Source organism: Manacus candei, unplaced genomic scaffold (genome assembly GCF_025592945.1).
Source record: "Manacus candei isolate 608988 ecotype Guabito, Panama unplaced genomic scaffold, ASM2559294v1 h1tg000017l, whole genome shotgun sequence".
Lineage (NCBI taxonomy): Eukaryota > Metazoa > Chordata > Aves > Passeriformes > Pipridae > Manacus > Manacus candei.
In genome coordinates, this window is record NW_026138065.1 from 7,891,493 (window position 1) to 7,913,646 (window position 22,154).

At 38.9% G+C, this 22,154-nt stretch overlaps 1 protein-coding gene across 1 annotated transcript; it reads left to right on the forward strand.

The window, feature by feature from the left end:
- The first annotated feature begins 1,740 nt into the window (after positions 1-1,740).
- On the forward strand, positions 1,741-18,915 carry SLC30A6 (solute carrier family 30 member 6). The gene is made up of 14 exons (XM_051783345.1): positions 1,741-1,809; positions 4,468-4,554; positions 5,175-5,259; positions 6,749-6,791; positions 9,032-9,097; positions 9,489-9,569; positions 10,994-11,029; positions 11,868-11,962; positions 12,663-12,711; positions 14,650-14,769; positions 15,067-15,169; positions 15,476-15,523; positions 16,101-16,169; positions 17,745-18,915. Exons 1-14 carry the CDS (start codon positions 1,807-1,809, stop codon positions 18,240-18,242), a joined length of 1,383 nt encoding a protein of 460 aa, XP_051639305.1. The 5' UTR covers positions 1,741-1,806; the 3' UTR covers positions 18,243-18,915.
- Positions 18,916-22,154: the final 3,239 nt, after the last annotated feature.

Here is a 22,154-nt window from a genome sequence, read left to right on the forward strand (position 1 = left end):
ATAAATAAGCTGTTTTATGACTAAATCTTTTCATTCATTAAATCCCATGCAAGTGTTTTACAACACAATTTTCCTTAAGAGAGCTATCTAAACTTCAAAGGTGACTTCTGTATTTTGTTCTCGTGAATGCTGGTTCCATGTGAAGTGATCTTAGCGTGCAAATTCCTTCTGACAGAAACAATTGGGCACAGTTAAGCAGTCTGCTGGTCAGCCCACACGAGGGGATGGCTGTCACCTTGCAGTCCTCATGTCCCGGTGTTCCAGAGCCTCAGTAGCAATAGTCCCTAGCAGAATCCTCCTTCAAAGCTTGCTTTCTGCTTCAGACTGCAATAGACTTTGGGATGTAGATTCCTCATCTGGACTGTAATGCTTCTAATGTTTTTAACATATTCAGGGCAACGGGAGCAGTTCTCAGAATTTTAGCACATAACAAAGTGACTAGATTTTCAACAGAGTTTCTGTAGTTTGGAGAGCTACTGTCCTTTGGGGGTTTTGCTGGGAAAAAGAATCCCTTTTGAAAGCTGTGTACTGACTGCCATTAGTGCCCAGTACAGCAGCAGAGCGAGTGCTGGCTGTGGTGATGCTAGTGTGATTTCAGGTATATTTTTATACTGGGAGCAAACCCATCCTTGCAGAGTTGCTGTATCATGACCACCACATCAGAAACCTTTCTTTGTGTTCTCGCAGGCAGTGAGCAGATAAACTGCAGAAATGTGGTGGGGTGGCATACAGGATGCTTGTTTGAGGTTCCATAAGGCAAAGAGCCAGGTCCTGCACTTGGGTTACAACAACCCCATGCAGCACTACAGGCTGGCGGAGGAGTGGCTGGAAGGCAGCCAAGTGGAAAAAGACCTGGGCGTGCTGTTTGATTGGCTGAACATGAGCCGGCAGTGTGCCCTAGTGGCCAAAAAGTCCAAGGGCATCCTGGCTTGTATCATCCACAGTGTGTCCAGCAGGACCAGGGCAGTGGTCGTCCCCCTGTACTCGGCACTGGTGAGGCCACAGCTTGAGTACTGTGTTCAGTTCTGGGCCCCTCAATTTAGGAAGGGCATTGAGGTGCTGGAGCATGTCCAGAGAAGGGCAACGAGGCTGGGGAAGGGTCTGGAGCACAAGTCCTACCAGAAGCAGGTGGGGGAGCTGGGGTTGTTTAGTCTGGGAAAAAGGAGACTCAGGGGGATGTTATTGCTCTCTACGATCACCTGAAAGGAGGTTGTAGTGAGGTGGGGGTCGGCATCTTCTCTCAGGCAACTAGTGACAGGACAAGAGGACACGGTCTCAAGCAGCGCCAGGGGAAGTTCGGGTTGGACCCTAGGAAGAATTTCTTCACTGAAAGGGTGATTAGACACTGGAACGGATGGAGGTGTCCCTGGAGGTGTTTAAGGAAAGACTGGACGTGGCACTTAGTACCCTAGTCTAGTTGACATGGTGATGTTCAGTCATAGGTTGGTCTCGATGATCTTTTTCCAATCCCGTTTATTCCGTGATCGTGACCACCCGTCCGAGCCCTTTTCTCGGATTCTCGCAGGCAGCGGGCAGATAAACCGCAGCAATGCGGTGCGGCGGCGTATATGACCCGCATCTCCCACGGGACGTGCGTGGGCCGCCACTTGCGCCTGCGAAGGGAGGCAGGGAGGGCGGGTTTGGCCGCGCACCCCCCCGGGGCAGCAGGACGGAGCCGCCGCGGGCTCCGGGCGGGCGCCGCTTCCGCCACGTGTCCGGCCGGGCCCGCTCGTTGCCGCGGCGACGGGAGCCGCCCCGCCCCTTCCGGCTTCGCATGGCGCCGTCTCTTCCGCTGCGGGGAGTAATATGGTGAGTGGCCCCCGCCGGGGGGAGGGAGGGGGCAAGGGAGGTCGTGCCTCGGACAGGGAGCGAGGAGGCTGCTGGAGGCGCCCCTTCCTCCGCCGGGGCGGCGGCGCCGCGGGGCGCCCGGGTTGACGCGGCCTTTTGGGGCCCCGGGGCCCGAGGGCTGCGGGGGGCGTCGGTGTCCGTGCGGTGTTTCCTCCTCGGAGCTCCCCGCCCTCCCCTCGAGCGCGGTCGCCGCGGGCTCTCGGGGCCGCGGCCGGCCGGCACCGTGGCAGAGGCGGGATGGTGCCGGGGTCGTGGGGGCTGCTCTGCCGGAGGGGCGTCTCGAATGAGATAACCGGGCTGGGTCTGAACCTCAGAGTTTTCACTCCCCGGCACATCAGTCGGGGAACTGAGATTCACCCCAAGACAAGCAGGTTACAGCGCCCTTGCTCCTGTCTGTCGGTGGGAACATGGGGCTGTCACTCTGTGTCTCGCTTCCCAAAGAGAAGTCGTTCTTGTGGGAACGACCGCTTTGTGTGTGTGTGTGTTCATCTGGGCGGCGAAATGTTCTCTTTCCATGCTGAGTATCAATGAAGTGACATCGATGTCAATAACAGGTGCTGTCACCTGTTGGCATTGTCGGAGCAGACGCGGGCGCTCGCTGCGGAAACACTTCTTGTGCAGCTCTTTTAGCACCACACGGGGACCCCCAGAGGCTGAGGTGTGGGGCAGCTGCCCTCCTCGCCCGCACTGAGGTGTTGGCAGAACAGTAGGATTTAGGGAGGCTTTAATGCCAAGGTGCAACACCTGCTGCGTTAGAGCTCGCTTGCGGGGTGAGTTGTGATTAGGATGGGTTTGTGCGAGGTTCTCTGTGGCACAGAATATACAGCACAGCATCCTTCAGTAAGCAGGGAGATGGGGCATAATATGGCTGGGCAAGGGACATAGTGCAGGAAAGAAATGGGTGCGAAGGCAACAGAGAGGGCTGCGGAGATGGTGAAGGGCTTGAAGGGGAAGCCGTATGAGGAGCGGCGGAGGTCACTTGGTCTGTTCAGCCTGAAGGAGACTGAGGAGAGACCTCATGGCAGTCTGCAACTTCCTCTTGAGAGAAAGAGGAGGTGCAGGGACTAATCTCTTCCTTCTGGTGATCAGTGACAGGACCCAAGGGAATGGCCTGAAGTTGTGTCGGGGAGGTTTAGGTTGGATATTAGGAAAGGGCTCTTCACCCATAGGGTGATTGGCTACTGGAACAGGCTCCCTGGGGAAGTGGTCGCAGCGCCAAGCCTGAGTTCAAGAGGTGTTTGAACAACGCCCTCAGGCACATGATGTGATTCTTGGGGCTGTCCTATGCAGGGCCAGGAGTTGGAATTTGGTGATCCTTGTGGGTCCCTTCCAACTCAGGTTATTCTGTGATTCTGCAATACAGCAACCTTCATAGGTAGGCAGTCCACTGCCTGTTAGAAAAGCTTTCCAAAGTGTTCTGGCATCCTGCATGTCTCCGTTGAGAAATAAAATAATCGTGTAATGATTTGCTAGTAAAGAAAACAATAAGTGCCAGTGTTTTGCCCCAGATGACCTAAACTTGGATCTGTAGTACTGCTTAAATTTTAATTCATGGCACACATATATTTCTCAGGTAATGTAAAATACAGCTGTGTTGACAAAGATGTCTGTAAGTTAATTGAGTTTGCTTTGGTGACCAGCCCATTCCTAATTCCTAATTTCCCATTTCCTAATTCCTATCTTTTTGTCTTCTGCTGGTACTTGAAGTGTGATAGTTTAAAATCAAACCTTATTTTGTCCAGCCCCAAATTGCTGCGGATGACAGACCATCCATTACAAATCCACAAATTTCTATTGCAAATCAGAAGGGCTTTTCACATGGAAAGCTTATTTCTTTGTGGGGACAGCAGGATGGAAAACAACTGACTAGAAGCTTGAGCCCTCTGAGGGAAGGGAGCCAAGTGGCATGGCTGATGAATTGTTTGCTCCCTGTCATGCTTTCAGGAAAGGCACATAGCCCCCCCTCATTCCCATCTCCTGTATGCACATACATCCCCTCCACACCAGGAAAGAGCTTATCTGCATGCCACTGGAAGTTAGGAGACGGAGCACCTACAGTGACCACATCTGCTGTGCATGATTAAGTTAAGCCCTAACTGAGCTTGTTTGTATCTCTCATAGTGTTATTGGCCTTGTGTCCACCACATCACAGATGATACTAGCATTGTTTTTACTTCTCTGATGGGTTCTCTTTTATAGATACATAAACAATATTTTCCTGTTTAGTAAATCTATTGGCTTTAGGTGGGAAGTATGCTTTGATAAAGAAAAATATTTGTGTTGTCAGACTGTCTGTAGTAGTTTTATCTAAATAAAAGTTTAAACCCACTCTTTAAATGGTATTTTAGTATGTTTTCCTGTAAGCTTGAATTGTGGATTACGTCTAAATGAAACTTGATTCTAAGTAATTCATCATTTTCTAATAGAATAACCATGTGAAATGGCTACCAAAATACTGTTTTATTTATTGTCTATGAGATATTTACTAGTTACATAAAAAATTAATTTTGAGTCTTTGATAGAATTATGAAAATAGTTCACAAATGAATATTTTCTTTTTGCTAATTTAAACCATGGCTTAAGTAAAATGTTTTAATTAAACTTTTGATTTTTTTTAAGGGGACAATACATCTGTTCCGTAAATCACAGAGATCATTGGTTGGAAAGTTAACACATGAATTTAGGTTGGTTGTAGCAGATAGAAGGGTAAGTGTTGCTTTAAAAAATCATCACAATAATAAAAAGACATTAACTGTGATAAGTTAAAATATATTATTAAGTATATTTTGAAAATTATTCTTTGAATTTTCTAGTTGTGCTTAAAAAAAGAATCCAACTCTGAAGCTGGATTCCTTCCTGTGCACTGTCCCTGTTGATTAGTGTTCTCCAGAATTATACTTATATTTAATATGTTCAGTAGAACTCTAAACTGAATATGTGCAGATGTTTTTGGGTCCAAAGTTTCGGCTCAAAAAAAAAGGAACCCATTAATGTAAAGTTGTACCAATCTATCTTCAGAAGTGAGATGGTATGTGCTACAATAAAATGCAAATGTTATACAGGGGTGATTTTTTTTTAGACCAAAATGGTATTTTAAGCATGGTGAACAAGGGCTGTTTATAAAGGAGTTTTGAAATAATCTATGAAGTTTAAAATAGAATAAGGGCTTCTTGTTCTGAAACGAGTGGTAAATTTTTGGGAGGGAAGAGAAGCCAGTTCTATTTTCATGATGAAGTCCTGCAATATTGTTTTTTAAAACCAAATAGATATATTTTTGTCTTGTAAATTTTGGAAGATGTAAAATACATATTTATTCTCATCAACAGTCCTGGAAGATTTTGCTGTTTGGTGCTATAAATTTAATATGTATTGGCTTCCTGCTCATGTGGTGCAGCTCTACAAACAGCATAGGTAGGTGACTCTCCTGTACTGAAGCTACAACCAACTACCATGTGTTTCTTAGCTTGTGAAGTTCTAACAGACTGAAAAAGCAAAGTTCAGCAGGTAGTGGAGGTAGGTGGCTATACAGCCAGGTTCAGAAAGAGCTTCCTTTTGATTTGCCACAGTCAGTTTAGAGACATTTTTCACAGTCAAGTGTGAATGAATGAAAGGTTTTCCTGACCTGCTGGTTGTTTGCTTCCTGCAGTATCTTCTTCATCTTTAAGACTGAAATCCAGTAGACTTTTGAGTTAGTCCTCAAACCTGTTCCTTGTATAAATATCACCAGTGACATACAACGGCCCTCACTTGCAGCTGAATGAAGATGTTTGTAGTGTGGCAAATGGCTTAGGCTTCTTTGATTCCAGGAATGCCCCTTTTCAGTGTTTCTGTGGTATGTTGACCTTGGCTGAACATTGCCCACCAAGCTGTGGAGAGAAAAAGGGAAGAGAAGATAAGATGGAAGACAACTTTTAGGGTGAGATAAGGCACTTTACTAAAGCAAAAGGTTCAAAAGGTTGCACACTCCTAAGCAAAGAGAAAAAAAATTGCTCCCTACGTCCCATCAGCAAGTGATGTTCATCCACTTCCCAGGAAGCAGGGCTTCAGCACGTGTAGCAATTGCTCTGGAAGGCAAACGTTCTAATAACGAATGCCCTCCTCTTCCCCCTCCTTTTCTTAGCTTTTATATTTGAGCTGACATCACATGGTATGGAATATCCATTTGGTCAGTTTGGATGAGCTGTCCTAGTTGTGTCCCCTCCCAGGATCTTTCCCACCCCCAACCCCTTGATGGGGGGGGAATGTTGAGAGACAGCGCTGATGCTGTGCCAGCACTGCTCAGCAGCAGCCAAAACACCGGTGTGTTATCAACACCTTGGTAGCTACCAATGCAGAGCACAGCACTGCCAGGGCTGCTGTGGGGAAATGAACTCCATCTCAGCCAGACCCAGTGCAGTTTTGTATGTCTTCTACTTCTGAGTAGGGGCTTCGAGATCTTCTGTACTGAAAATAGAAGGTTGAACATTTTTATTTTTTGTCACAGGTTTCCTTGTGGTTTTGAGATAGGTGAGAGATGCAAAGCAAGTAAAAAATTCTGTTGAACCTACTTTTCACTGCAATAATGCACATAAGAAATCTCTTGCTTTGGTGGGTGATGTGCTTTTGGAAGATCTCCCGACTTTTCTGTATTTAAATTCCTAGTCACAACATAACCAAAAATGTAATACATTTTGTATCTGGGCATTATTACATTGTTTAGTGGAATTAGGATTGCCATAATCAATCTGTTTGATGTTAAATATATTGGTGTGTTTAGAACATTCACAGAGACTTGTTCTATCAAGCAGAGACGGTTTATGTAGATAGAAGATTGAAAAGAGCTGCATGAAAGGGACTTAGAATACAAGTGATTTCTGCATTGAAAAACTGTATTAATTTTTAATATTTGCTTTTTTTACAGCTTTAACTGCTTACACATATTTGACAATCTTTGACCTTTTCAGGTGAGTTTTTTTCCCATTTTGTCTTACTGTTCATTTGTGCCTGTCTTTTTATATTTCCATACACTTAACATTTACTTACAGATGCAAACACATGTAACTTAGTCATCAGTACAGAAACAGTAACTGGTTTAAATATAGAATAAATAAGTATAAAATTGGACATCACAATAAATAGATTATAAAACCCACCATAGCTGTATTGAGAATGACTAGTAGCAAATCAGTTCAGTCATGGAATTCTCTGTGCAGATGCATGACAACATAAAACAGATTCTATCATCAAACTGTCATGTGGTTGTTCACTCAGAGCATTTCCCTAATGCCAGAGTCATTGATTTTGAAGTAACCCTCAGTTTTAACATCAGTAAACAAGGAGTAGGTAATTGTATTTCTATTTCAAAAATATTAATGAGCCGAGTCCCAGGCACTCTTCCCGTGTGGTATTAGATATTTTTAGTGTTTTTCTTGTTTCTTAAGAAAATTATATTAAAACTACTTTAAGTATGATAGTTCTGAACACTTTTGGTAATGTTGGTAGTACAGATGTGAAATATATTCAGTTAAATTAATCTGTACTGCATTAGAATTGTGATTTCACTTTAATAAATCTCGTATTTTTCTTACAATTTTGTATCTGCTGAGTTTTGTCATCTTGACCCAAAATACCTTTTTCACCTTGGGGGAAGTTTTGATGTTGTATTTCCTAGTTGTGTAGAATTTTAGTTTTAGGAGAAGATAGAATACCCCTGGCAACTTTTCTGGGGTTGGACTAGAAGATTATTCTAACTCACAGCGATCTCTTTCAAGAGTTTTGATTTGCTCTAAGGGAGAACAATGCTCAGTAATTCTGCTGCAAAATTCAATTTGTGGTTATTTCATTTTTCTCATCTTCCTGGTTGTTTATAATAGTCTTACTGAGTATATGAATTTGCTGTTTTGTGTATGAGCAGTATTATTTCCTCTGATTTTTCTTTCACTCTGCACAGCTGGGGATCAGGTTGTGAGGATGTGATTGTTCATCAGTTGTAGGGATCAGTTCTTGATCCAGTCTGATTTAACATTGTCGTTAATTATGAAAGGACTGCATGAAGGCAGAGATGGCATCAAATCCGTATGGATTCCTGTTTAAAAAAACTGTCCAAAGGAGTCAATAGAGTTAAAAATAGGCAAAGTAAATGAGACTCATCCTTGAAAAATTCAGGCTAGTACCATGGGGATAAAATAATTGGAATTCTAGTGTTAATTATGAAAGAAAAACATGGAAAGAAGATAGCAAGAGAGACCTGTAGCTGTCAATGAATGGCCAGTTAGATCAGAGGTTGTATACATCAGTGCAGCCAAAGAAAGTAAATCTGTTTTGGCCATATATGTAGAGCAATTACACTGTGACAAAGAAAGGCAATACTTGGCCGTGGCCTGAGACTCAGTCTAGGGTGCTAAACTGAATTCCTGGTGTATCTCTAAAAGAGTTTAGTGGAAAACTTCCTTTGCTTTTTTTTTTTTTCACTTTTCTTGCTGATTTCTTTCTTTTCACAGTCTTGCTGATTAGCTTCCTTCTTATTTAAATGGCCTTTCTCAGGTTACAGTATCTCTAGGCAAGTTCAAAAAGCAAATGCAAGGGGAACATTTACTGGGTGTCTAGTTTGATACTTTCCCTGGCTTTTGCTTTGTACTTTTCATTACTATGTGTGGTACCAGACAGTATTAAGAAGATTTTGTCAAATCACTTTTGCCTGTTAGTCAGGTTCTGGGGTACCTGGTCTTTCAGAAAAATTCATGGAGCACATGCAAATTAAACACTGGTTATGCTATTTTGTGTCAGGGTCTCAGAGGAAAAATGCATTCCATTTGGAGTTATGGTAAACTTCATTTAGGCTGGGTGATGTTCTATATTGAAGAAGGTTGGTGGTAGCCTTTGAAAGCACAGCATGCCATAAGGACAGCGTTAGGCTGTCTCCTGCTCTGAGGAATTAGATCGACTACCATTCTGCTAAAATTATTTGCTGCCCTTTTTATGGGACCAACTGAGACATCATCGTGCAGTCTCAGCTTTGTTCCCAAGCACAACCTTTTCTGGATTCACTGGAACAGTCACTGTGACAGTGGTGGAGGTGTTGAGTCAGGGTAAGATGTGGTCATATTTGTTTGTGGAGTTCTGATGGCTCAAGTGTATTTGTAGATTGTCCAGTTTATAAAGGCTGCAGTTATTTATCATAGTCTAATTCTCCCCCTTTTTTCAGTTTGATAACATGTCTAATAAGCTACTGGGTAATGATGAAGAAACCCAGCCCAGTCTATTCATTTGGGTAAGTACTAATAACAAGATGTGGTGTTTGATAATGCAACATTTGATATGTTGCTGACTATCATTGCCTGGATCCCCTAACAGCCATGAGTAATAATTCGTGTGTGAAAGAGCCCAGAAATAAGGAGGGCCAAGACTGATGTTGTAAAGAACAGTTACAGAGTAGGGGAGGGACAGGAAGAAGAATTAAGAAATACTTAATTTTAAGCTGTATCTCGTAAGTGGAGTATTGACTTAAAAGAAACTGAAAATAATACCCACTCTAAAAACTTCCCATTTCTTCCCATCTGTCTGCTTTTGAAGGAATTGGAAAGAGTAGGTCTGTCCTGCTGGTTACTGTATGGAAAAGACTCTGATGTTCAGTGTTCCTAAACTTAATTCTCAAATTTCAGGTTTGAAAGGTTTGAAGTTCTAGCCGTATTTGCATCTACAGTTTTGGCACAGCTTGGTGCTCTTTTTATACTGAAAGAAAGGTAAGTTGTGTACTGTTTTCTTTAATTTTTTGTAATGTATGAAGATATTCTTCACCTAGAGGGTGGCTGGGTGCTGGAACAGGCTCCGCAGGGAAGTAGTCACAGCACCAAGCCTGACAGAAACGTTTAGATGATACTCTCAGGCACATGCTGTGACTCTTGGGGATGGTCCTGTACAGGCCTAAGAGTTGGACTCAATGATTCTTGTATGTCCCTTCCAAATCAGCATATTCTGTGAATCTGTGATTCTGAGATACGGTCCAGATCGAGCCAAAGCACATGCATTCCAGAGATATTTTAGAAAAAAATTTAAATTTTGTTTTTTAAATATTGCTAAACCATACCACTTCCTCACATTTATTACTCTACATGTAGGGTTTAGATATAATGATAGGAATTGATAAATATAATTAAACAGCTCTCAAGAGAAAGTTTCAGTGTCTTTAAGAATATATTTTTCCAAAATGTTGGGTAATTAACTTAATGCATTTCCTTATGCATCTTCACTTTTTAAATTCATTAACAAATAAAACTATTTTTAATTATTTTTTCTCTTTTACTTCTGTTACTTCGTGAAGTAAAGCAGCTACATAATATATTAAGAATCTGAATGTTTAAACTATCAACTGCTTCACTCCTGCAAAATTTGCTCATGTATTAATTTGACATACCATCTATGATTGGAAGCATTTGTGTTTCAGGAGGTTAGCTTAAAAAATTATTTTAGTGTTTAAAGATGAAGAGGCTTTTGTTAACATCTGGAATTTAAAACTGGGGCAGTGTACCATCCCTTTTTCTATTCAAGGGCTCTGTTTTCTATATAAAGGGCTATGTTAACAACTTAGCGATTTTATACTATAAGGTTGGTCTGTTGTACTGACAGTACACTGGAATGGACCCACTGTCAAAGCCTCCAAATTTTCCAACATCAAAACTGATCGTAGGCTTTTCTGTTACATCTCATTTGGTAATTTACCAGTGCATAAAAAAAAAAGATCAATGTGTCTTCCACAGTGTCCAATGTCTACTTTATTTGACCTTACTTAGTGAGAGGCTGTAAGTCAGAAATTTCAGACTTAGTTTTTTGTGGTCACCAACAGTGGTGGTGGTAGCAGTAGCAGTACGTTCTTGCATGTTCATTTACAAGCATCTTTTTATCATGTAGGCAGCATTCATGGTAGCTAGCACCTATGTAGCACAGTTTGGAAATATTTGGAAAACCTAAATTACATCTGCTTTGATTCAGTGTTAAATGCTTTCATTGCTTGTAAAAATTGCTGTGTTTATCTAAGCAATTAATTTTTTTCAGTGCTGTATCCGTCAGTTTTTGTTTATGAATGGCATATACAGAACTCTAAAAATACGCTTCAGGTTTCAAGGTTTTACTGTATGAACATAACTCAAATTTTCAATTATTTTTGTAGTGCAGAGCGGTTTCTGGAACAGCCTGAGATACACACGTAAGAAATTATTTTGACATGTACAATGTGTCCGTGCCCCTTTATGTTTCTAATTCTTAATCTATCATGTGTTAGTTATGCAAGTACATTCAGCACCAAATTGCTTTTGCTACCTTGGCATTTGTTTCAAACTATGTGCAAGCTGTATTATGAACAGTTTTTTCAAGGTACAGTTGAAACGTAATTCTGATGCTCTCTTAAATAATGATTTAACTCTATGTTGCTGGGCTTTCTAGTTTAGTTACTCTCATTTCTTATCGAGGCCTCTTAGGAGGCCTTGTATGTGGAGGGGAAGGATGCTGTGGTCATGAGGGAGCTGAAGGTGTTGCAAAGGTCATGAAGACTATAAAGAAAGTGTGGAAAGGAAAAGAAGGTGTTACATGACGAAAATCTGGGACATGGGATGTATGGTGAAGTTGTAGTTCTAGAAAAAGGATAGGGGCATACTGTAGGAAACTAAGCTTTTTAGGTGTGCTGATGAGGGGACAGTTTATTTGTATCTTCAAAGGACAAACATGTAATTAGTTAAGAACTGTTATTCAACGTTAGGTACAGCCTAATGTGATAACAATTATGGACAAAATTCAGTGATCTCATGTAACCCTTACAGTGATAATACGCTGCCAGTTATTAAGCATTACACTAGTTTATCTTACTCTTGTTTTCAGCCTCAGTGAAAAATACCAAGCAAAGTATTTTGGTATCGTTTCTAGTAATTACAGTTTAATGTAATTACTGTAGTTTTACTATACATTTATATATATTTATATATAGTTTTATATAGCTTAATGTAGTTTGTGATGGTGTGAAATTAAGATATTTATTTTCCCCTCCCTAGGGGACGACTGCTGGTTGGTACTTTCGTGGCCCTCTTTTTCAACTTATTTACAATGCTTTCCATTAGGAATAAGCCTTTTGCTTATGTCTCTGAAGGTATGTGATTAATTAAACCATAACAACAACTGAGATAAGATTTTAATGTTCGTATTTTTATTAAGATATAACTTGTCTGGTAACTTTCTTAATTAGGGGGCATATATTGCTCTTATAACCTCATGCAGTTTAAAATTGCCATCTGATTTTCAACTCTAGTTTGCTTATAAGGCTCTGAGTAGAATGTAGTCGTTAATATGATAAATTAAGGGTCATTTTAATGTTGAATTATCCTTTATTTTCAATTTTTTGGATTCAACCAGTGAAGGTCATCTGACAGATAGTGGAATTTGGAAGACATTTTATGGATATATTAATGGATAAAAATAATGTAATAATTCTTCTTAATAGCTCTTCTACATTTTTCATTGTGAGATAGGCTTGCATTCATTCCATCTAACTGTAAATTGTTTATAGTAATAATTATATATTATACAGTATACTTTTTCTTACACAAAAGATAATGGTTATAATCTGTAATTGTTTTGTATTTAATCAGTTCAGATTATTACAAGATGGGTGTTTTACTTACTGCCTGGAAAAGTCAGAGTTTGGTTTTTTTCACATGCCAGTGAATCTATTGAGATACATTTACTACTTCACAGTGTATTTATTGGATTCTTTCCTTAAAATAAAATTTAGGTACTTTAAAATGGATACCTTTACTTGTAATAACTTTATTACCCTCTTTCTTTTGCAGCTGCCAGCACAAGCTGGCTTCAGGAGCATGTCGCAGATCTTAGTAGAAGGTAAAGCTTCATACTGGTTTTCAAAATTGTTAGCTTCTGAAAGGCAGTGTTGGTTTTGTGTGTATAATAACAATTTGGATAGGTATTGAGGTATAAACTGTTGTATTAGAGCTTTTAAAATAGCTTTACCTACTCTAGGTTTAGTGTATGAACTCTGGAGCAAACATTGTCTGCCATATTTCCCAGATACATCAATCTAGCAGAAATACATCTTTCTGGATATCTTTCCTTTTGAATGGATGTGTTCAGTACATTGTATGTAATTCTCCTTGAATGAGACGAGGAGAATTAGCATTATCTTGTACATACTTGAACTGCATTTCTCAATATTCATTACCCGAGTGATATATTTTGTAGTAATTTATGTTTATTTACTGTGTGGGCTGGGCAAATGACTGAGATGGTTGAGTTTAAAAGTGATATGTGAAACAGGTTACTCACAGAAACATAGCTATGGAAACTCCTCATCTGTCCAGCAGGACACTGAAAAGTCTGTGTCTTCCAGGGACAGAAGCAGTGTTGCTCATTCATCTTGTCTGTTAACTCTCTTGCTTGTATTGGATATCTGAACCATTGTTTGCATATAATTTTGTCAGATGTCAGAAAAGTTTATTTTAATCCATACATGTTCTTCCAAGTATCTGTCAGTATCGAAATAAGAATGTTAAAGTATATTGTAAAACATGTTAACTATGCTTCAAAGTCCATCTGTTTCTGGATGTTGTGATCTTTTTACAGTTGAGGAAAGCAGAGAACGCTGAGTTGTTAAACAGAATAATTGATATTATATGGGCATCAGAGCCAAATTCTGCAAAATAGCTTTGGAAGACTAATAATTGGGTTGCCCAAGTACCTGGAGTTTCAATATAAAAAAGAAAAAAAAAAGTTGGATAGAAATCACAGACAGTAGCAGAGTTTTTCTTTTATCAGTGTAGAAACATGGTGTGATGGGGAAGGACACTGATGGGTAACTTGAAGGGGTCCGAGATCAAGAGTGTAGAATTATTACAGGGTTTTGAAATAAGCTGTATACAATTATGCCAATAATAATATTTAAAAAAAAAAGAATTAGTATGTATACAGCAGCTGTTTCAGATGCCTCATGTGGAGCAGTGCTGATTACAAAATATCTGCACCTGTATATAATTATGTTGATTAAGATTCTTACAGGAGCAGGCCAGCACATGATGTCTAAACACAGGTTGGCTCTAAACAGAACAACAAGATGTTTCATTTTGTCCCTGCCTTTAAATTTTCCATGACGTGACATGCAGTTGTATTAACTGGGAAGTACAGAACCTCCTTTCTCTCTTCATTCTCCCATTGATAGGAGATAGCTATAAATAAGTAACTTTTCCCAGTGTTCCCTCATGGGTTTTTTTGGTCTCCTCTTATTCAGCTAGCTGGTCTCCTTACTCTTTCCAGACTCCATGAATTAGTTAGCTTTGGCTTTAGAACACTTTTGCACAGTAAGGTGGCAGATGGGTTGTAGACTAGTGATATGCAAACCTTACATATATGTAAGAACAGTATCTGAACCTGTAAAGTACTTGTGTTGCATATGGCTGACACAGCCAGCTGAGTTACCAGAAAAAAAGAAACTGGCACAAGATGTGTATTTTAATGTGTAGAAAAACTGCATAAAGATTAGCATAATATAATGTTTTGTAGATGGGGAGATAGATTTAAGGCAATTTTTTTTTAAGATGGAAGAGTCAAGTATTAAATATGGGAAAGAATATGACCTGGATCTAAACTTGATTAATCTTTACTGACAGCAGCCTTTAAGCACAATTAGAAGGGCCTTTACAGTACTCATCATACGCTGTGACAGCAAGGTGTGTTTGAAGTCAAATGCTGAAATAGTGGGTGTAACTTTTGGGTTTCGAAGTAATGATGAACAGCTGGCTGACAACTGCTTTTCCTGTTTTGTTACAGTATTTGTGGAATCATCCCAGGATTAAGTAGCATCTTTCTGCCACGGATGAACCCTTTTGTCTTGATTGATATTGCTGGAGCTCTAGCTCTTTGCATTACATATATGCTCATCGAAATCAAGTAGGTACAAGTTGTTGTTTTAAAAAAGTAACTCTTTTTGTATCCAGTCTATGGGAAAATACATTTTTTACATGAAAGGAATGATCTCATCTAGAGCTGTATTTTGTATGAATGGCATTGCAACTCCACAAATGCATTTGTCTGTTTTCCAAGATGTATGGTTCAAATGAGATTAGTATGTGTAATATTCTATAACTGTATATAACTTAAAAGAATAAAAAAGAATCATAAGAAAGTTTTCCTGCCTTTCAAAAATGTAAATAGCAGTTTTTCTTTAAAATTGCTCTTTCTCTCTAGCAATTATTTTGCTGTAGACACAGCCTCTGCTATAGCCATCGCTTTGATGACATTTGGTACCATGTATCCCATGAGTGTCTACAGTGGGAAAGTACTACTCCAGGTAAGGCATTGTCACAAAACAATGGGGTTTGTGATTTCGGTTTTGTTAAATGTCCTCATTAAAAAAAGCAAACAAACCTTAAAATCTGTTTTAAGCATGTGAATAGAAGTGTTCCCATGGAAATTTGTGATGTGCTATAAGAATTTTAAAGGCAGTGGAAATATGCATCATGAAGTCATAAGAATTTATTGTTTAATGCCACTGGTTTCTTGTGTAGGTAGACCGGACTTAAAGGCTCTCTTATTTAAACAGGGCAAACAAGTCTTTATTATAACTTTTTCTTTTTTTTTCCTCTTCTTTTTGAAGACAACACCACCTCATGTGATTGGCCAGTTGGATAAACTTCTTAGAGAGGTAAGCCAGTGTATAATACATAGCACAGTGTGCACAGCTAACTAAATAAGCATTCAAGAATGTGAAGCGTTTTTCCTAGTAGTCCAAGAAGATTGCTAAAAAATTATTTTTTCAATATTATTTTTTAGCTGCATGTAGAAAATATGAAACTTGCTTTCAAAGATGAATAGTGAAATTCAGGTATCTGGAACACATCTGTTCAAGTAGTGAACAGATTTTTATTTAAATTTGAGCTACCACTGAAGTGCTTTACAAATGCGAGTTAGAGGAAGAAAAGGAGTACAGGCAGCTGTTGACTTACAGCATATTGAGTTGAGAACATACAGCAGTTTGTCAGCACGAGTTACTTGAAATAAGTTCCTTAAATCTTTTTTTATTGATTTGAATGTCTAAGGATAGAAAAGTAGTAGATGAGCAATAGTGGCATTAGCAGATGTTGTCTGTTCTGTGTATAGAGCTTTTATTTCACTACTGAAAATTATGTATTATTCAGTTATGTTTGCATAAAAGTACATTTCTAAAGGGATTTGAAACTTATAATTTATTTTCATATTTCTGGATGTTTGTGCAAAATTAGGTTTCAACTTTGGATGGTGTGCTGGAAGTTCGAAATGAGCATTTTTGGACATTAGGTTTTGGCACTTTGGTAAGTCATGTCTATAATCTTTTTAGCCTTTAAAAAAAAAGTCATCAGTTACTACTTTAAACTTTTTATTTAAATAAAGATATTTCTTCTAAAATCTTAACTATAAAAAAATCGATGGAGTCAGTATGCAGTCCTTGTGCTTTATTGCAAAACTTCTCTTCCCCTGCCCTTTATATTTTTCAAATATTAATGTATACTGCAGTTCTGGATTAAAGTATGCATTTTGCAACTACAGAATTCTTTTGTATTTTGGCACTGAAGAAAATCCCAAACAACAGCAAAAACATTTTTCAAATGGTGTGTTAGTGTTAATGTCTAGGAAAGGAGAAGAAAACTGTAACCCTTCAGGTACTAAAAGTCTACAGTAGACAGTAGAATTGTATTTTTTCAGCATTTCTAGGGGAGAAGGTAGAACAAAACAACTAGAGATATGTACCAATAAAAAAAAAAGAAGGGTTTTTTGGTTTGATTTGGGTTTTTTTGGTGTGTTTTTTGTTTGTTTGGGTTTTTTGTTTGGTTTGGTTTGGGTTTGGTTTTTTGGTTTGGGGTTTTTTGTTTGTTTGTTTGGGTTTTTTGGGTTTTTTTGCTGATACAGAATGATCACACAGAACTTGGTTATTCATAAGTTGATGCAGGGATGTTATGACAGCTGGAAAATTAATACTCTTAGGATATTTCTCTACTTCTGAATTCTTCCAGTATGCTACCCTTCTTAAAAAAAGGCTGCAGTTCCTACTTGCTGATGTGAAAATAGCTTTCAGTTTACTATTCTGTCACCCAGAATACTGGATCACAGCATTGTTGGATTGATGACAGATATTTACAAGAACTTTGTGTGCATATTTAGCTATTGGCATCTTCCAGATTGTAGTAGAAACCTCCTGAGACCTGGATATGTTTTCAGCTGCACCATCTGATGTAAAAATGGCTTGTACGGCACAAACCGTGATCCATGTTCTTTATTAAATATGTGCTGAAAAAGCATGTGATGGGTTCTGTGTTGTGTCCTGCTCTCTTCTGCAGCAGTAGATCAAGGTCAACGAGATAATGTTACTAAGAGGAAGGTAGGGGGAGCCTGCAGTTAGATGCACATCCAGGGAAAGCTCTAGGCCTGAGCTCCACACAACCATTGCCTCTGTTCTTGCTAATGGTCCCCATTTGAGCCTGTTTACCATGCACATTGTCCTCTTGCCTGCTCCAATAACACAGTGATGACACTTTTGCCTCAATTTGGCATATGAAGTTTGTCTGCACTTTGTTCTTCTTTTGAGCCATTTTTTCTCCCCAACTGTTGTCTTTCCTGCCATCACATGTTGTATTGTATAGTTTGGTTTTAAGACTCACTTTTCTCGAATTATGATCTTGATATGCTCATAAGAGATCGAAGCAGTAGGAAAGATCAAAATGTATCATAATTATGGAAGTATGTATTAAAGTTCTTAATTTAGTCAGTGGTCTCCACTGCAGAAGGTCTTGCCATAATTCTCTGCAGGATAACTTACTTCTTCTTGATGCATAGAGAGAACCTTTATTGAAGTAACAGTTAACAGCCAACTTATTTTTGTCACTTTCTAGGCTGGATCAGTACATGTCCGAATTCGGAGAGATGCAAATGAACAAATGGTACTTGCTCATGTCACTAACAGATTGTACACATTGGTCTCTACTTTGACTGTTCAGATTTTCAAAGATGACTGGATCAGACCTACCTTATCATCTGTGCCTATTGCAAACAATATTCTGAACCTTTCGGATCATCATGTTATTCCAATGCCATCTTTGAAAGCTGTTGATAATTTGAACCCTGTTACATCCACTCCAGCTAAGCCCAGCAGCCCACCGCCAGAATTTTCTTTTAACACGCCAGGCAAAAATGTGAGTCCAGTCATCCTTTTAAACACTCAGACAAAGCCCTATGGATTGGGCTTTAATCATGGATCCACACCCTACAGCAGTGTACTCAATCAAGGACTTGGAATACCGGGGATGGGAGCAGCTCAAGGATTCAGGACTGGTTTTACAAATGTCCCAAGCAGATATGGAACAAATGCTCGTGGTCAGCCCCGACCATAATAAACACCATTATTTATTGTACTTAAGGGTATTGACTTAATTCTTTTATTACCCAATTTTTATAAACATTTGGAATGTCAGATCATTCTAAATGGCTGGGAACAAGTGCATTGTTCATATTCATGAAATGGTTAAATTGCAACTTTTTTCTTTGCATCAGCCTGTGTAATGCCACAGATATTTTTCAGACTTATGATACTTTACAAGTAGTTTTTATAGAGTGTCTATTTCTACTCATCTTTTTATCCACTTTTCTTCATTCATCCAAGAATGTATTGAGACATAGCACAACTCCATAAGAGAGTAGAATTGTGACCAGGTAGCATTTTTTTTTCTAATGCAAATTGCTTACAGAAATACAGGTCCCAATTTTCAGAGATGTTTTGATTGCTTTATTAAGCCATCTTTTGGCAAAGTCACAATTAGTTTTTGGTTGCAGAAATCCATCAATATTTGTATTGTGGCCATTGTGAAGACAGTCTGGCATTTCAGATTGTAATTAATTTTGTGAGACCACGTTTTTGCATTTTTATTGATGCCTTTATAGAAATTCAGATGGTTCAGCAACCATTTTCTAGTTGTAAGTATTTCATATTCATCTCTGATATTTCTTCCTTTTTGGTTTAACTGCAAAATTATCTAGCAATATACTGGGAAATAAAATATTTAAAACCTAAAAGATTTTACAAGCACCTCTTTTTTACAATTAACCCTATTTAGGATACAGAGCAGATGACTGTATTGTTTCTGAAGCCAGTATTTAACTTTTGACTATGGAAAGTATTCTGTGATTTGATTGTGACTTTGTATTTTTCGTCTTTGTATTTTTTCTGTAGTTTCAGGGGGAAAAGTGTCTATTTATATTCCTGGTTTATATCCAGAGTGCAGATTGGTGATCGCTGACAGTTCTTAGTCACTGCTGGAGTGCTTGACCTTTGGGGCACACTTGGAACAAGACCACTTACCTTGTCTCTGCTTTTGCATTACTGTTCTGCTGTACATCTAGATGGCCATATTTCTTCAGGGCCTTTCTCAGATAGCTCTTTCCTCTGACTGTTTTCTTTTTCTTCACTACTCTGACAACAGGGAAAGGCCTTTTAGAAATACTTCAATTTTTTCTGTTCTCCTGTGTGGTATGATTGCTCCTCTGCACATTCTTCTGCATCTCTTGGCTGTTGAGGAATGGGTTGCCCGTTCCTGTTGTTTCACTTGCAACTCAGGGTGCTATATATTGGCTTACACCTTGTTCATTTGTATACTAAGTGGTCTCTCCATTTGTCCGAGGTGGTTACATGGAGCTGTAGTATCTCAGGGATTCCAAAGATATTATGTTACCTGAAGATAATGGCTTTGATAAAGAAATCATTCTCTTGTACAACTGAGTGGAGAAAACAGTCTTCATTTGAATTTTAAAGATCTGTGGCCTCTTCACACTGACTGAGGATTTCTTTTTCTGCATAAGAACACTGCATTCCTCTTTTTTTTTTCCCTCCCTCTCCATTACCTGTGTTTCTCCAGCCAGTGCATGGAGAAGGGTGTCATTCCTGCAAACTCATGTAAAAACAAGGTGACATTCTGCATTATGGTATCTTGTGGGGATATTTTAGACTGGGAGTAATGTCCAGACTGCTACTGGGATACAATCCATGTAAGTTACAAGTAGGGAATCTAGTTCTGTACTTCATTTGCAGCGAGAATGACAATTTCATTGCTGTTTTAGAAAATGTAAAGACCTGGAATACTTGCATTTAAAGATTACAATGAGCTTATAAAGATTGGCTCTGTTTTCATGAGGTCAGTATTAACTCAGTAATCACCTCTGTTTCGTTACCCTGTCTTTCTGTGTGCTCTATTACACATGCCATTGCTGCATGGAAATTCCTGAAGTACAGAACACTTGAACAGATTCTCTGTACCTCTTGGGTGCTGAACTAGACTGCACTTTCTACAGCATCTGCAACACCTTAGAGCCAGCAGAATGTTTACAATATACTACTCTTGTGTGGCCTATTTGAGAATTGTTCCTTACTCCAGTTTCATAACCAAACATGCGCCCTTTTTCTGACATTTTCAATACATTGTATTATATTGATTGCATGCCTACTTGTTTTTAGTAGAAAATTAAAGCTCCATTTTATGAAGCTGATCTTTTATTTAAAATCAGAAGGGAGGACGAGAATCCCAGAATTCTGAGTGCAATATAATCACTTTAACAAAAATATTTTTCAGAGTGATTGTTTACAGTATATATCACATGTGCAGATGATAGATTCTTTTAGAGATTAGAATAGCTTTTTAACCATGTTATTGTTGTGACTATATTAAGAATATTTGTTAAATCAGCACAGAGTAAAATGTCTCCTTTTATACGAGGAAAATAAAATCAGTGTAATTCTTAAATGACAAGGAAAAAGTGGTAATTTGTGTACAAGATTTTATAGTTATCTTTTTATATATATTGATTGTTTAAGTGATGCGCTCGGGTGATACATCAATCTCAATGAGCAGATGTGTCAAACTTCAGAACTGTTTTGATGGATCTGCTACCAATGTTCACTGGGTCCTTGGAATAATTCTACAGACAGTATTTTTACTGCATTTTGTCTTTAACTGTATTTTGCTCTTAGGTGGTCACAATCTAAATGTTTATTTGCTATATAGCAAATAAGAATTGTGAATTTATATCATCTTCATTCCTAATGATAGGAGTACTGCCCCAGCTAGAGAGAAAAGAGGACTAGTACTTGCTGTCATTTCTATCTGCCAGAGAATTTGGCATCATTATTCCCTTAAGTTTTTTTCAACTTGATTGAACAGAAAAATTTCACTTTAGGTAAATGCATCAATTAGAGAGTTTGAGGGGCATGTACCATTATTTAGACTTAAGATTCTTGTGAGCAACTGTGCTGTCCTGATACAAAAGGAACCAGAGCACCTATTACAATATAAATAACTAACATAATATGGGTTTTTTTGCAGCTTTACATGTTGAGTTTTGACTCCTGAGTTCATTCGGTTCTGCATTCCCTTTACCCAGGCAATAGCCACATATACCTTTGGGAGGACAAAGCCAGTGACAGTGTCTTGTGGATGGTAGACTGATGATTTTTATTCCCCTCCCCTTGACTGAGATGTGACAAATCCTATTCAAGGAGAAAACCTGTGCAGCAATTCTGCTCATTAGATTAGTTGAAGTTGCTCTTTTGATTTCTGTCCCCTGCTGCCACCATCCAACAGAGACAGAAACTATGTGGGGATAGGTTCTTCAGTATAAAGCCTCTGTCTGAATTCTGAATTGATTATCTGTCCTGTGCTTGTTCAGACCCTATGGATCTGGATACTTGGTCATATTCAGTGTTGAAACTGAGAGTAGAAGAGATACCAGTCCTGGTCTTTTCACTTGTATTTTTTGTTTTCTGGGCATTTTATCAAATGGCTTTGACTTTCTCCTACCTGCTTGTTCTTCCCTGCCTTAGTAACCATGAGAACCCACCTTGCACCATGTCTTTGCTTTACTGACTACTTCAGGTTCTTGTGCTTTTGCGAGTTTAGATTCCTGGATTCACATGGTTACAGGGCTGATATAAATTTTCCTTCCAACAATTATTTTTTAAATGAATGACAGAACATATAAATTATTAAGATGATGACCCTCCCCTCTTTAAACATGCAGTTAGGAGATGCCCTTCTTTTCCTGTACCAAAAAGAACCAACCCCAAAACCCAAGGTGGAGGGTGGGGGGAAAAGGAAGCTTTTTCATGTTTTCTTCACATTTTGAGAAACATTGATTCATATTTCACCAAACTGTGTCTCATTTCTTTGAACTGAGTAAATTTGGTATACTACAAGGTTAAGTTACAGTTTCAACTCAGTCTTAATAGAGATTTTTAAAAAAAATAGCTTTTCCCAGTT